Raw genomic sequence first — 15,000 nt, 5'->3', positions numbered from 1 at the left:
ATTTTTACTTATTTGATGATTTGCAATATTGGAAAGAGAATGACCATGAACATAAGCTTCTGATAATTTGCAAGTAAATTGTTTGTTTATTCCTGCTACCAGAACCAACGAAAGTGTGTTTTCAGTGTATGGGGCAACAATTATTGCAAAGCTAGGCAAAACTCCTAAAAGTGATTGCTAAGATTGGCTAAACATTTTGGAATGCTGATGATTTTTTGTCTACAACATACATTCTACAAGACTAAAATCAGGCTACTTATCTGTGTTCAAATTATCAGTCATTATACCTGTTTGATTCTTATGTACTTTAGCTGCAGCATTTTGTATTTGAAATTTAAAAGAATAAAGTTTTGCAATAGCTAGAGCATTTTGAATTATTTATACTTTTAAAATTGTGAGTGTAAAGCTTCCAGTTTTCTAGTTTCATATGTTGTACTAAAAAATAAACAGTTGGATTTGGCAAGTGATTGGGGCCTTAGCCTTAGCCTAAAAATAAGACTTTTTGCAAACCCTACCCTAAAATTATAAGATTTAACAAGTGGTGAATAGCCGGGGCTAGAAAAACATTTGTAATACTTTAAACATTATATATATGGCATTATTTATATACTTTTGAAAACTAATTAAAACTGGGTAAGAGTTTTGAGATTTTGTTGATGTGCAAGGAAAAAATCTGGATTAAGTTTTTATAGCATGAAGGGATAAATACAGTAAAAGAATGCAACTTTGCTGAATAAGAAGCCAAGTGAGAATGAGTTTTGGATTATTGAATTAGAGATGATAGCTTGTTTGAGCATTGACCATGATATTTGTAGAAAAAAAAAAGAAATGCAACCTTATGACAATCGGAGAGTGGCTAAAGCTTGGCAGATAAAGCAGGTCTGATTACATTTACAATGTGTTTTTAGGCTTAGTCTGAGAGAGAGAGGGTTTTTTATTCTTCACAGTGTGTTAGACAGAAAAAAAATTTACGAAGCTTTTTTGCGATGTTGGAAATTTAGGTGTGGCAAATAAATCAACACAAAAAAAAGGTCATTGTATTCTGGCATTTAAAAAAAGTTTAAGCAAATTCAACGTTCCACATAGTACGATTCCATAGGGTAAGGTTCTACAGAGTAGAAATATTTGTCATTTTTTAGATACATAAGTATACTTGAAACAATTTTTTTTTTTTTTTTGGTGAGTTTTACTTATACCAGGAACATTTTTTTATTTCCCACAGCCAAATCGTAACTATTCAACTTGTTTTATTCTGAACAATCTTGTTAAGCTTTTTTATATTTAAATCGCTTTTTTTCATTGTGTGATTTAGTTGAGAGAAAACAAGGACAAAAAGCAATTGTTTGCAATTAAACTTTGAATAAATGAATTTGATTCTTTGATCTATTTAAATGTGTACATCGCTTTTGATCTTTTGATGCAAAATTAAAATATATTACACTATTTGTAAATATTACATATTATATATAATATATGTAATGTATATATAGTATATGGGCAATTCCATGCAAGTGACGGTCGTAACATTTGACACTTTTTTAGCCATTAAAAATTAACCAAGAATGGTATTTACATTAAAATTTCTAGGAATGTTAAATACTATAATATAATTTAGTATGCAAAAGTTAAATCATTCAAGTGTTCAACTTATTTGAAAAATCAACTCAACGTAGCGTGGCGGTCATAACAGTTTCTTTTTGACAAATCTAAACAAATAAACTTTGTCAATCTTTATGCAGCCATCTACACAGTGAAAAAAAAAATCCTTTGCTGTGTTCTTTAACTACACATTGAATTTACTATATGGTGAGTTTCATAGTTTTTGCTTGAAGTTTTCCAAGAATTTTTTTATGTTTTATGTCGTGACGGTCGTAACTGTGACGGTCTTAATGAAAAAGCCAAAAACGAAAAACAACAAATAACGCAATGAATTTTCTAACATTATCAAGGTTATCCATGATGGTTCTTCAATACTGGGTTCGTTTTATTTGGAGTAGGCAACAAATGCTTAATGATATTAATGCTCTCTGTTTTTGTTTTTTGTTTTATTAACTCTATTTAGTACAACTCAATATCTAGAAGTATGTACTTTCATAAGCCTTGCAAATGTTTTGCGGAGCCGGGAATCCAATGTAGGAAAAAAATATCTTAGACAAGTAATTTCTTTTACTAATATATAAATTTTAAAATTGTTCCGCAACCCCATTACAAAATACTAGAGAATTTTGAAGCCAAAAACTTTCCATTTTTTACTTGCCAGAAATGCATTTTGGTAATATTTGTAACACTTTCGCTTCTTCTATTTTATCAGCTATTAAGGCCCACCTTAGATTAATATCATCTGTGTTGATAAGTCTAATATAAGTTTATCACCCATTTGGTGCTAAGAGAAAGTCGTTAGCATTTAAAACAAATCGCTTTAAAACAAATCGCTAAATTGATCTTTCAGCATCTGATTTTGGCATTTTAAATATGTTACTAAATATAACGGCTGCTGTATATTTTTTAAAAACCCGCGAAATATTGTAAAAAAAAATAAATGCGAAATCGATTGAACAAAAATGTTGCAGGGCAAACTATAAACAATATTTAATCTAAAAAAAATTGCCTTTTTGTTAAAAGTTTTTATTTCTAAAAAAAAAATTCTTTACATCAATTTTTTGAAATTAGTTACTCATAGTTTCAAAAAAAACTTTAACAAGTTTAGTAATAAATAAATAAACAAACTGCAAATTAAACAATAAACAAAATTGGTTTATATTATAACTTAGTTTAAATGATGTAAATCGTTTGAAATGAATTAAATCGTTCGCGCTTAAACTTTTTTTTTTAAGCCAAGAAGCCGTTATGGAAAAATAAACATATCGTGATGGTCGTAACATACTTAGTAACATGTTGAAATGGTGATCTAAAGCACTTTAATGTTGTTTTTTTTGAAACGATGATAAAATACGTATGAGTATCTTTACTTTTACCATGGTTGTAGTTTTAAAAAGTTTGATACGAAGCATAGAAAAGCTTTTTGACTTTTTTGTGTGACAATCATAATGTCTTGTTTTCATTAATACGCTTTTCTTATAGACCTAGTTAGAGTTCGTTTTATAAAAAATATTATGCATAATGTTTAATTTTGTCTTTTGGTCTAACTTAGAAGTAATAGTTATTTAAAAAAACAGCACTGAATCTTTTTTCAACGCTTCATTACATGACTATATATAAACGTCAAAAAATGCTCATATAACTCTTACAACTTTAAAAGTATGTTATAGTATGATAAAATGATTTTTTTTAATAAATTTTTTTCTTAAAAGTATCCTTAAATAGTTGGAAAATAAATTTAATGAAGTTATTATATGTCGCTGTGAATTTTTTTTTTTTTTTCTTTCCTCTTTTACGTGGAATCGCCCATATATAATAATATAACTAGTGAGCATTTCTAAAAAAATCGTATACGGAAAAACAAATATGTTTTGTCTATTATTTTCATAAAAACGCATAATAATAAAAACTAGCAACCTCCAGTTTTTTTTCATTTAATTCTAATGTCTGTAAATATTTTGTAAACAAAAATTGGTATACATTAGTAATGTTGTCAAAGAATAAATTAAGTTTGAAATGGAATCACACATGGAACAGAAAAGTGCAAATTACTAAATAAATAAACTTTGATTTGTTGGAAATTATCAGTTTTAGCAAAATACATTTTTTTAACAATATTTTATATTAGTAAAGGTTTCCTGAAAGTTACTGAAATGCACTCTGTATCATAGAGTCACACCAATTGTTTAAATGCAGTTCATGTATGTTTATGCCTGAAAGTCATGCACAAAAGTTGCAATTTTAATGAGTTTATGTTGTTAGTTTTATGAAAATAAATTGCTTTTAAATATTTCAAGTGAAATATTATATCCCTGCAGCTCATATTTAATATATTTTTAATGAGAAATAGCGGTTTTCAAATATTTCTATGGAGTATAGTGTCTATAAATATCCTTCTATATTTTTCAAACTATTTCAACATTAAAAAATAAAATAATAAAAATATACATATTTAAGCATTCAGGCAGTAATAGATTGGGGGGGGGGGGGGCTAAAGGGGACTATAACCCTGGGCCTCAGTTTTGGGGGCCCCAATTGTTCTGTAAGATAATATATATTCTGCCAAAAATTCCAACAACAAAAAAAATTAGAAATGGAAATACCTATTTGAATACAACATATAAGTGTTTAATAAACGTGTTGACTATTATTTTAATTTTCATATAAATTTAAATATTAGCAATTTCATATAAATTTCTGTTTGTTTAAATTTTATTAAAGTTTAATCATTTTTACAGTGCTTTAAGGTATCCTTTTAAATTAAAGAGATAATTAGGGTTAACTTAATTATTCAAAAAAAAAAATATATATATATATAAAACTAAAAAAATTACTATGGATTTTTTTAAACATTAAAGACATTGAAGTATAAAAAAACTAAAACTTAATAAAACATTTAAGTTATTGAAATCATTGTTTCTAGTTTAGTTGAAGAAAATAATTTTTATAAAAAAGCTAAACAAAAATTTTCTGAAAAAAGATTTTGTTTAGTTTTTTCATTTTTCTAATGTAGAATAAAAAAGCGAGCTAACTGAATAAATTTCATAACACCGAGTCTGCATAAGTTCAAACTGGCATTAGTGCAAACTGGAAAAGAATGAACAAAAGTTTTAATATAAAGTTAACAAAAGTAAAAATTTAAGTCTTGTAAGACTTAATTTTTTACTTTTGTTCATTTATTATTAAAAAGATTTAAATTTTCCAATAAGCAAAAGTCAACATTACTCTTAAAGAATTTCTCAAAATCGTTCTACTTTCATACATTCCATATATCTTTAGATTAAGTTTTGTAATAAGATTTAATTCATTTTTTAAAAATATTTTGGTAAGTAACCAACCAACAATTTTAAACGTTAAACGAGTTATGGCATATAATTACTTTATAATCCATTTTATTGTCCTGAAGAAAAAACTCGCTAAACTCTGTCCTGAATAGGTATGAACTGTTCCAGCAGTACCAAAACAGGTCTGGTTTTGTTTGAGATAGTATAATTATTTCATTAATAATTTAATGCTTAATTAACTGCTATTAATTATGTTTATGTATACATAATTATGGTATATATAATTATGTATTATATATTTTATGTATTTTTCTTTATGTATTAATCTTATTTATTATACATTATGTATAATAAATAAGATTAATATGTTAAACATATTATGTTTGTTATGTATGTCAGTTATGTATTACACACATTTTTGTAAGTTATACAGTACTTGTTTTGCAAGTAGAGTTACAACTTTAATCTGTTTGATGATAAATGGACTGCTGCAGAAGAATTACATCTTTTGGAAGCTACTAGAGAATATGGGTTTGGAAATTGGTAATTTAATTTTTTACATCAATTAAAGTATAGTGAATTTTAACAATATCATGTTTGATTTGCTTTATATACTGTATAATATTAATTAAATTTAAAATGACAGTGTGTTGATATCTATATTGAAAATAGTTTTCTATTTGTTTTAGGAAAAAGTGTATATTTCTACAGCAATTAAAATGACACTGTATATATCTGTGTTGAAAATAGTTTTCTAGTTATTTTAGGAAGAAGTTTCCATAGCAATTATATTGATCAACACTGATCCGTTGATGAACCTTGTTAAAAATATGATTTAAACATTCACAATTCAAAAAAATATATATATAAAATAAAACTAGTCATGTGTCACTGAATAGTGGGCTGTGGCAGCTAGATAAAAATCTAAAACAAGGTTTCTATTGGCACTAAAAACATTTTTAATAAATATATAGACAGAAGTTACTGTTTAACAAACAGTAGCTTCTGTTTATATATTTATTTAATTTTTTTTTTAACTATAATAAGTAGTTTATTATAATAAAAAGTTGCGACAGAAATACTCTTTCAAACAAACAACATCCAAAATTATGCAAGGTAAAAAAAAAACTAGATAGCATGAAGCAGTTATTATAATCTCATTGTTTTTCACAAGATTTCCCCAACCCAATCCATGGTGAAGTTATCATGAACTTCCTAACACGTTTAATGAAAGTTGTAAAGAATATATTTCTTTAAACAAAGTTAGGAATATTTTACTTTAGAAAAACACCAGTGTTTATGCTTTTAGAAAACCCATATTACATCCAGAAATCTGCTCACAAGCTTAAAGTATTGTAAGTATAGAATTGGATGGTTTTTAAAAAGTGGAAGCAAGTCATTTTTTGGTCATGAAGTGATAAATAGAAAAAGCAAAGTTCTTGTTAAAGAACTTTGCTTTTTCTATTTTCGTAGTTTTTTTCATAGATAATCTTTGTTATGTTCGATAACATTTTTATATACATATTTTATGTATTGGTTATGTTTTAGTATGTCATCCAAGATTTGTTTAACAAAATTTGTTCAACAAAAGTTTTTCTTGCAAATAAATAATACATTAGTTTAATATCTTCTTTATTTTTTTTTTAATAATACTTTAAGTTGAAATCTCTTTTTATAATTTATATAAAATAATAAAAAAAATAAAAATTAATAAAATGAAAAATAGTGGTTATTAAGGTTTGACAGTCGCTGCCACTCGCTTGCTATTGTCAGCTGCCACCGCTTCCAATTTAAATTTTTTGTATTCTGATTAAATAAGCTAAGGTTGAACTATATCATATAAATATCATATACATTTACTTATTAAAATACCCTAAAAATTAGTGTTAGCAACAAAACTAAGTTATTATATACTCTTAATTAGCGTTAGCAACAAAACTAATTATTCAAAATACTCTAAATTAATGTTAACAATTAAACTAAAGTTGTGCCATATCGGTAGAAGAATGTTTTACTTTATAACATCAATGTTAGCCATGATAGCTTGTTTTAAATTGAAATTTATGTTCAACTAGAAAGAATAGTGGTAAAATAAGTTTTTATTTTAAACTTTAGGAGTGAAGTGTCAGAAAAAATGCGAACAAAAACTAAAGATGGTGGGTAATTTAATAACAAAGCTCCATTATAAAAAGTTTTTATAAATTTTTTTTATCACCAGAATCGATATAAATAAATTTAATTTTTTAATTTTATAAAAATTATTTTGCTTTTTTGTTTCTTTAATTTTTGTTGTTTACAGTTTGTTTTGTTTGGTTGTTGTTTTGTTAATTTGTTGTTTTTTGATTTTAAAAAATGTGAATTTTATTTTTTTATTTTTTGGTACACAAATTTGTTTTTAGATTGTGAGATACACTATTTAAAGTATTACATCAACGAACCACATTCTCTACTGCCAAGTAAGTTACTGTTTTTTTCACTTTTTCTACTCACAAATCAGAATTTCACTGTTTCAAAGCTTGGTTTGAATAATAAATTTTCATAAAAAAAAACAATTATAGGCAAAATAATTTTCTTTTAAAATTTATATAAAATGTAATTTTTTTTTTTTTTTTTTGTATAGTTATCTTAAAAATTTATTTAGAATTTAAAAAAAGCAAAGAACTTATTTGGCGGAGACCTATTTATTACAGAGGTGTGTCATAATATGCAATTTAACACACTATATTATATGCAAGTATAATATGATGTGTTCAATTTTTTTTAACACATAATATTATGTTTATTATATAGGTGTTTTGTTCTGTTTACTTTTGATATAAATTTTTTCTTGATTTTTTTATAAGAGTTAGGAAAAAACTCATGGTTTTTGAAAAAACTAAACCAAAATATTTGTTTGTTTTTGTGAACTTTTTTATGTTTTATTATTATTATTTTTTTAAACTCAAAATTAATTAATTTTGAGTTTAAAATTTAATAAATTAGTAATTTCAAATTTTTGTTACTGAATATGTACAGTATTTATTCATTTTTAAATTATTCTAATGGCATTAAATTAAAAGTATGTTTAAAATATTTTCTAGTAAACAAAGTCATAATAAAAACTATTATGGCAACTGGAATATTTAAAGTTGGTTTAAATGTTACAAACATGTAGATTACATTTTGTAAACTTATTGCTGTTATAACATTTTAAAATCTTGCTAATAATTAGAAGATAATGATTCACATTCTTATCTGTGAGGCCTCTCCTTTTTAAGTACATCCAAGTTTACAACATGCATTCTATTTAATGAAAAAACATATTATAAACTTGTATGAAATTTGCAAAGACAGGGCCATAATCATGACTAGAAAGTCAAGTGGACTTTAATATTAAAAAGTTGTGCTTTAACCTGCCTTTTGCTCTTTTAAAAGCGTTTGTCATTCTTTTATTATATTTACTTGATGATGTAGCAACTATCCACTTCCTGACTGAATAGAGTGTAGCAATTTGTAACTTTAGTGTTCTGTTTGTGGCCTTGTGATAAATACTTATATAATTTTGCTGTTTTTTGAAAATAAAACAAAACCTAAGATCAAATGTCAATATGAGAAATATTTACTAGAGTTCAATTAACAGCAAAGTTAATGTTTAATAATAGTTCTATGTTTTTTATACAAAATTACTAACAGTCAGACAGTCTAGACTAAAATTAATAAAAGTATATGGATTTATTTTCCCCTGTACATATCCAAAATGAATAAAAGTAAATCTCATTTTCCCCTGCAAAGTTAGGGGACTTATTCCTTAAGTACCTTTTTCCAAATTAAGGTTAAATTATTTCAAATATATAGAATTATATTAAACCAATTCCAAGTAGTGTCTTTACTTCCATAGTTTCCTGAATTTCTACCAATAAGCGCACTTCATATTTCCTTCAATTAAATTGAATACCATTAGTAAACTTTATTGATTTTTACTTCTTTTCATACTCATTTAATTAATAGGCCTTATAATTTTAATCTATATATTACATAATACTATATATTATATAATGTTGTTCCAACTTTTGGTTTAAAAACTAATTACTCAACTAGCTACACACAATCATTAATCAGATTTTAAATTGCTTTGTAAGGAATTCAAACTAAAAAATATATTATACATATACACATACTAATACGAATATAAATACAGTGTATATAAGTTTAATAAATAAAAGTTTAAGCAACATCTTTTAAAGAGTTTATTTTTTTATTTTATTAAAAAGAAAGCGAGTTTTTTATTAGTTTACCTCGTCAAGAAAGAAAAGGGGCTATACACCATGTTGTAAATGAAATAACTACGCCCGCTGTGCAAAGAAAATAAATTAGAGAAAGGAGAGGGGGGGGGGGGAAGGTAGGTAGTGATTTTTGTGATTGCTAAGAAAAACCCATATCTTAGTTTTACATATCTTAATGTATTGTCTTAAAGGTTGTTTAGGCATTTGAACTAATACCATCCTTAAAAAAATAGATATTTAAAAAAAGAAAGGTTTTGCTACTTTTGCTTCAAATTGGTGAAACTGTTATAAATTAACAAAAGAATTTCAAATTTTTTCAGAACATTTTCAATCAAACTTCAAGCCATGCTTTGATATCAAAAATCAATAAGTGCTTTATTTATGCTCTAGTTATCATGATTTAACAATTATTTTTTTGAGAATACTTTAGTTAAATCTTGATACAATGGCGTACATTTGCAACCAATCAAATAACTGCTGCAAATGCTGCAGAGTATAGTTTACACTGCAGAGTTTATTCTTAATTGAATCAGCTACTTTTAGTAGTAAGGAACCAATTAACTTTTCCATTTTTCTCATTCTCTGCAAAGTATGATTTACATTAGAAAGTTTTGTAAAATAATTTTTACATCCTCTGTAAAGCATAGTTTTCATTTTGAACCTTTTTACAATGAAAAATAGTATGTAGGTAGTAGACATCATAATGTCAATATTTATACTTATCTTTTTAACCCTGTCAGTTGCAGCAACAAGTATAATCTTTTGTTTGTTAATAACTTTTTAAAAGTAAAAAATCATTTTTTGCAAAGTTGCAGTTTTAAGAAAAATATTAAGATATTTTAATTCATTTATACAAATATAGAAAAAAGAAAGAAATTAATTTAGGTTAAACAATAATAAAAATGTAATATTAAATTTAGTTTAGTATTAAAAACAAAAAAAAACAAAAAAAAGTTACAACAAAATAGACATTCCATAGTATGTACATTTAAAAAAACACTTCTGTATTTGTTTTTTTTAATTAGTAAAATAAACTTGTTTTGCGGTAATTTATTTTATTGAGGTAGTTAAAAATGTTAATGTCCTTAAATTAAAGAAGAAAAAAAAACTTAATTTTATGACGTCAAAATCACAATGAGCTAATGTGCCAAGTCATTTTTTATTTAAAACAAGGCTTGGTATTATTTACACACCCACACACACACACACACACACACGCACACGCACACGCACACACACACACATAAAGAGAGAGAGATGTGACTTGTTCTTTTGGTTCTTGTTTTTTTAGTTTTTTATTTTTATTTATTTTTTTTTTTTTTTGGGGGGGGGGGGTTTGAAAGTTCATCACTTAATCTACTAAATATAACTTTAAAGGCAATATCTTTAATTGTAGTTTAATTTTAAATTTAAAAATAGAAAAAGAGGAATGATATTGACTAGAGTTCTCATTAGTAAGAAGTTTAACATGGTTTGAACTGTCCTGTATAAAAACTTATTAAATAATTTTATTTTCCTCTAATTTATCTTAATTGGTTTTAGTGTTATACATTGACACAATAAACACTGTTTATTTACATTTATTATATTTAATTAAGATTTTTTTTTTTGTTAAACATTCTCGCTTCCAACAAGGCTGCAAGCAGCCACTAATTAATGTTGGAAGTTACTGAAAGAGAAAAGATAAAGATTGTAGAGTAAGATAACGATTGACGGACGACTTAAAGGATTGCAAATTATATGAATCAGGAAAGCAAGATGAAGGAAGCGAATTCCAAAGAGCTGATGTTCTAGGAAAAAAACTAGACGAATAAGCGTTTTTGAAGCACTTAGGAACAGTCACAGAAAAAGGATGAGACTACTGAATGACGAGTAACATGAGAATGAATTTTAGAAGATGGCACAAGAGACGCTAGCTCTTTAGAGCAGTGCCCATTATTGTATTTGTAGAAAAGAGAAAAAGAAGCAACATTACAACGATGGGATAATGGTTGGAGGTTGGCTGCAAGAGCAGGTCCAACTATCTTTACAATACGTTTTTGCACCTTGTCTAAATGAGAATGGGCATCATTAGAAGATCTGCCCCAGAAATGGCAACAGTATTCCACACAAGGCCGGATTTGAGATTTATAGAGATAGAGAATAGAATCCGAAGTAAGAAAGTGACAAGCTCGATAAAGAGATGCAACCTTAGCAGATGCTAATTTTGCAACTTATTTGATATATGGTTTCCAAGAAAGATTGGAAGTAGGAGTTAGTCCTAGAAAATGAAGAGTAGATGACTCATCAAGTACATCACCATTCATAAATATAGGAAGATCTAAATTATTGCGATAACGATTGGCTGATTCTGCCCCATGGTGTAGCAGAAGTGAGATCCTTTTCAAGCTCAAATGCCCCTCCAAGCAATCAGAGAGTGTTGGCTTCTTATCATGACAAGAATAAATCGCAGTATCATCAGCAAACAATGCCACCTTAGATGTGAGAATATCTGGAAGATCTTTAATGTAAATTAAAAAGAGTATAGGGCCAAGGATAGAGCCTTGAGGAACCCCTGAAGTTATAGAACAAAAAGAAGAGTGCTGTCCATCAAGCACAACTTTTATACTACGATTGGAAAGGAAGGATTCAATAATCTTAATGTTGCCAGATACACCATAAGAAGAAAGCTTATGGAAGAGACCAGCATGCCAAACTTTATCAAAAGCTTTAGAAGTGTCAAGAGCGATGGCCTTCACCTCTCCACCTTTATCTAATGCACAATAAAACCTATCTGTTATTACTGTTAGCAAATCAGCTGTAGAACGAGAAGATCGAAATCCATATTGCTGGTCAGAAAGTAAGTTATTAGATTCAAGATGAGAAATTAAGTGTTTGTTAATTAAAAACTCAAAAACCTTGCTTATGATAGGAAGAAGACTAATGGGACAGTAGTTAGACGAATCAGATTGCTCTCCAGAATTTTTGAAGATAGGGATAACAGATGCCGCTTTCCAGCAGGCTGGAAAACAAGACTCTGATAAGCACTTGTTGAATAGTTTTGAGAGTATAGATGACAGCTCCAGGGAACACTTCTGCAAGACAATAACAGGTATGTTGTCCGGGCCACAAGCTGTAGAAGAGTCTAGGCAGGAAATCACTTTAGATACAGAAGCTGGAGTGATACGAATGTCAAGCAATGGATCAACCTGTTTGTTGGCAATATCAGGTAGAACCTAACTAGTGGAATAAAGAGATGATATTGATAAAAAGTTTTTAGCAAACAATTCAGCTTTGTCTTTAGGTGAGGTGACCAAGTCTGAACCTTACAAAAGAGGTGGAATTAAAGATTTCCCCTTATTATTAATAGTATTAAAGATTCTCCAGAAGTCACGAGAGCCTAATTTTTGAGATGAGATACGAGATTTCATGACCTGAGAATAGCGGGTTTTGGCGTTAGACAAAACCTTTTTACAATTGTTTCTAGCAGTAATAAACAGACATCTGTTTTCTGGAGAATTGTTTTGCTGATAAATATGGAAGTTTAATGGTTTCTATTGGCAATCGCAGCAGCAGTGTGAGGACAACCATGGAGGAGAGTGAGGCTTGACCTGGAATTGTCGAGAGGGAACAAAAGAATCCATGCCAGCCTGAATCCATAAAGTTATGTAAGATGTGTATTTGTTGACAGGAAGACAAAAGATTTCTACCCAAGGGCCATCACGAAGAAAATCACCGAAAGAATCCCAGTGAGCTTTACTGTAGTTGTTAGAGGTACGATAATAGGGAGATTCAAGTGATAAAGAAGAATGAGATATTAGTTTTAGAGAGATCAAACTGTGATCAGAAGCACCTAAGGGTGAATGTGGAGAAACTGAGCACTAACTAGGATCAAAAACAAGACATAAGTCGAGTAGAGAAGGTAAATGATTCGGGTTGTCAGGAAAGCGAGTTGGAAAGTTGACTATTTGAGTTAGGGATTGTGAAAGGCAAAAGTTGTGGGTTTTAATGCCTGCAGAATCACTGACACTAGAGCCTAGCCATTCAGAGTGGTGATCATTAAAGTCACTGACAACAACTTATTAGCTGATGGATAAAGAGAGAGGGCTTGGTCAATATGATCAGAAATAACATCAAAAAGAGTGCAGTCTTGAGATGAAGGAGAGCGATATAGAACAAAGTGAAAGGCGATTGGAGTCTTTTCGAATTAAAGGAAGATAACCATCAACACTAAGATTGCAAGATGAGACTGCTGAACTCAAATTAGTCTCACAAAGAGCAAGTAGGTCTGGTGAACTTTGCAAGAAATAAGACTCAACAGAAGAAAAGTTAGAAGACAATTCGAAGTTAGAAGAAAAATTCGAAGAAAAAAGTTAGAAGAAAAGTTCGAAGACAACGAATATTAGTGAATGATGGTTTAGAAAACTTGGTGATGATGCTGGTTTTTTGTGTTTTATAATTTTTGGTACTTTATTGATTTTTAAATTTGTTGAAGAACTTGACTCAAAGCATAGATAGTACTTAGAACACTGTTCAATAGTCTAAGCAATTGCCACATTACTATTAATAAGTTACCCTAAGCCGCAATCAAGGGCTCCAAATGTGGTCTCGGCAATGCCCACCAAAAGTACAAACAGGGACACCATCCATGCGCAACATGGCACTGTTAATATTTTGATATTTTACAGCTGTTGATGGAATCAGCCTAACTGTGAGCTACCACAGAGTTCAGGAAACCTGACTACCAGCCAGCCTCAGAACCATAAAACTGAGTTTAGAGCTGTACCCTGATTAGGAGATAATAGAATGAGTTGCCTTGTCATAAAAACAGAGACACAAGCAAAACTGATGCATTGAGTCAAGATGATCCAGCATTCAACATCCTAAACTGGAAACAATGTATTAAAAATACATCTGTGCCAGCCTAATAGATGAAGAAGGGGTGCGAGGCTGGTCAACAATCAGAATCTGTTTACCCCTTAAGTCTTTGCCAAGGAGGCCTTTTACAAAATAGTAGCCGGATGCATTTAACATCTGCTCAAGATGAGTATTTTTATCGAGACACCATCTCTAGCCTTTACTCAACTAAGAGCCCCAAGGCAGGGGGTGTTTTAAGTCAGAGTTGGCATCTCCTAGCCTTTGCTAAAAAAAGCGTGTCCTATAAGGCAGCAGGACATGAACCAGATTGTACTGGGTTACATGTTACCAGTAGCAGGATAACCTGACCTGACTGAAATTTATTACATATATATATTTTTTTTTTTCATTTAGAAGATTTATTACATTTTCCACAATATTTACATTTAAAAAAACACTTCTAGATTTGTTTTTTCTAATTAGTAAAATAAACTTGTTTTGCGGTAATTTATTTTATTGAGGTAATTAAAAAAGTTATGTCCTTAAATTAAAGAAAAAAATGTTTTTTTTTAAAGAATTAAAGAAAACGTCCTTAAATGAAAGAATTTTAATTAATTTAAATTAAAGAGAAAAATAAAGTTAATTTTATGACGTCTAAATCACAATGAGCTAATGTGCTAAGTCGTTTTTTATTTAAAACAAGGCCTGGTATAATATATATATATATATATATATATATATATATATATATATATATATATATATGTATATATATATATATATATATATATATATATATATATATATACATATAAAAAGTGAAACATTTAAAAACCACCAAAATTCAAATCATAATTTATTTTTGTTTTGAATGTTTTTATATTATCGAATATATTTTTCTGGTAAAAAATAACAATAAATTTTAGAAAATAGACAAACAAAATAAAAAATAAAAATTATGACAAAAACTTTTAAACAAATAAAAAAAATGTTTTTATAGCTTTGTAGGTAATTTTTAT

General features: G+C 28.1%; 1 protein-coding gene across 1 annotated transcript in view; it reads left to right on the top strand.

The window, feature by feature from the left end:
* Positions 1 to 15,000, top strand: part of LOC100198723 (transcriptional adapter 2-alpha) — a 57,373-nt gene that overhangs the window by 7,584 nt on the left and 34,789 nt on the right. The window contains exons 3-6 of the mRNA XM_065807331.1: positions 5,335 to 5,426; positions 6,999 to 7,039; positions 7,283 to 7,339; positions 7,525 to 7,575. Coding sequence (XP_065663403.1) covers positions 5,335 to 5,426; positions 6,999 to 7,039; positions 7,283 to 7,339; positions 7,525 to 7,575 — 241 coding nt within the window. The remainder of the gene's footprint in view (positions 1 to 5,334; positions 5,427 to 6,998; positions 7,040 to 7,282; positions 7,340 to 7,524; positions 7,576 to 15,000) is intronic.

The sequence above is a fragment of the Hydra vulgaris genome, chromosome 10 (assembly GCF_038396675.1).
Source record: "Hydra vulgaris chromosome 10, alternate assembly HydraT2T_AEP".
Classification (NCBI taxonomy): Eukaryota; Metazoa; Cnidaria; class Hydrozoa; order Anthoathecata; family Hydridae; genus Hydra; species Hydra vulgaris.
Note: the sequence above shows the minus strand (reverse complement) of the source record. Positions and strands in the feature narration are given on the sequence as shown.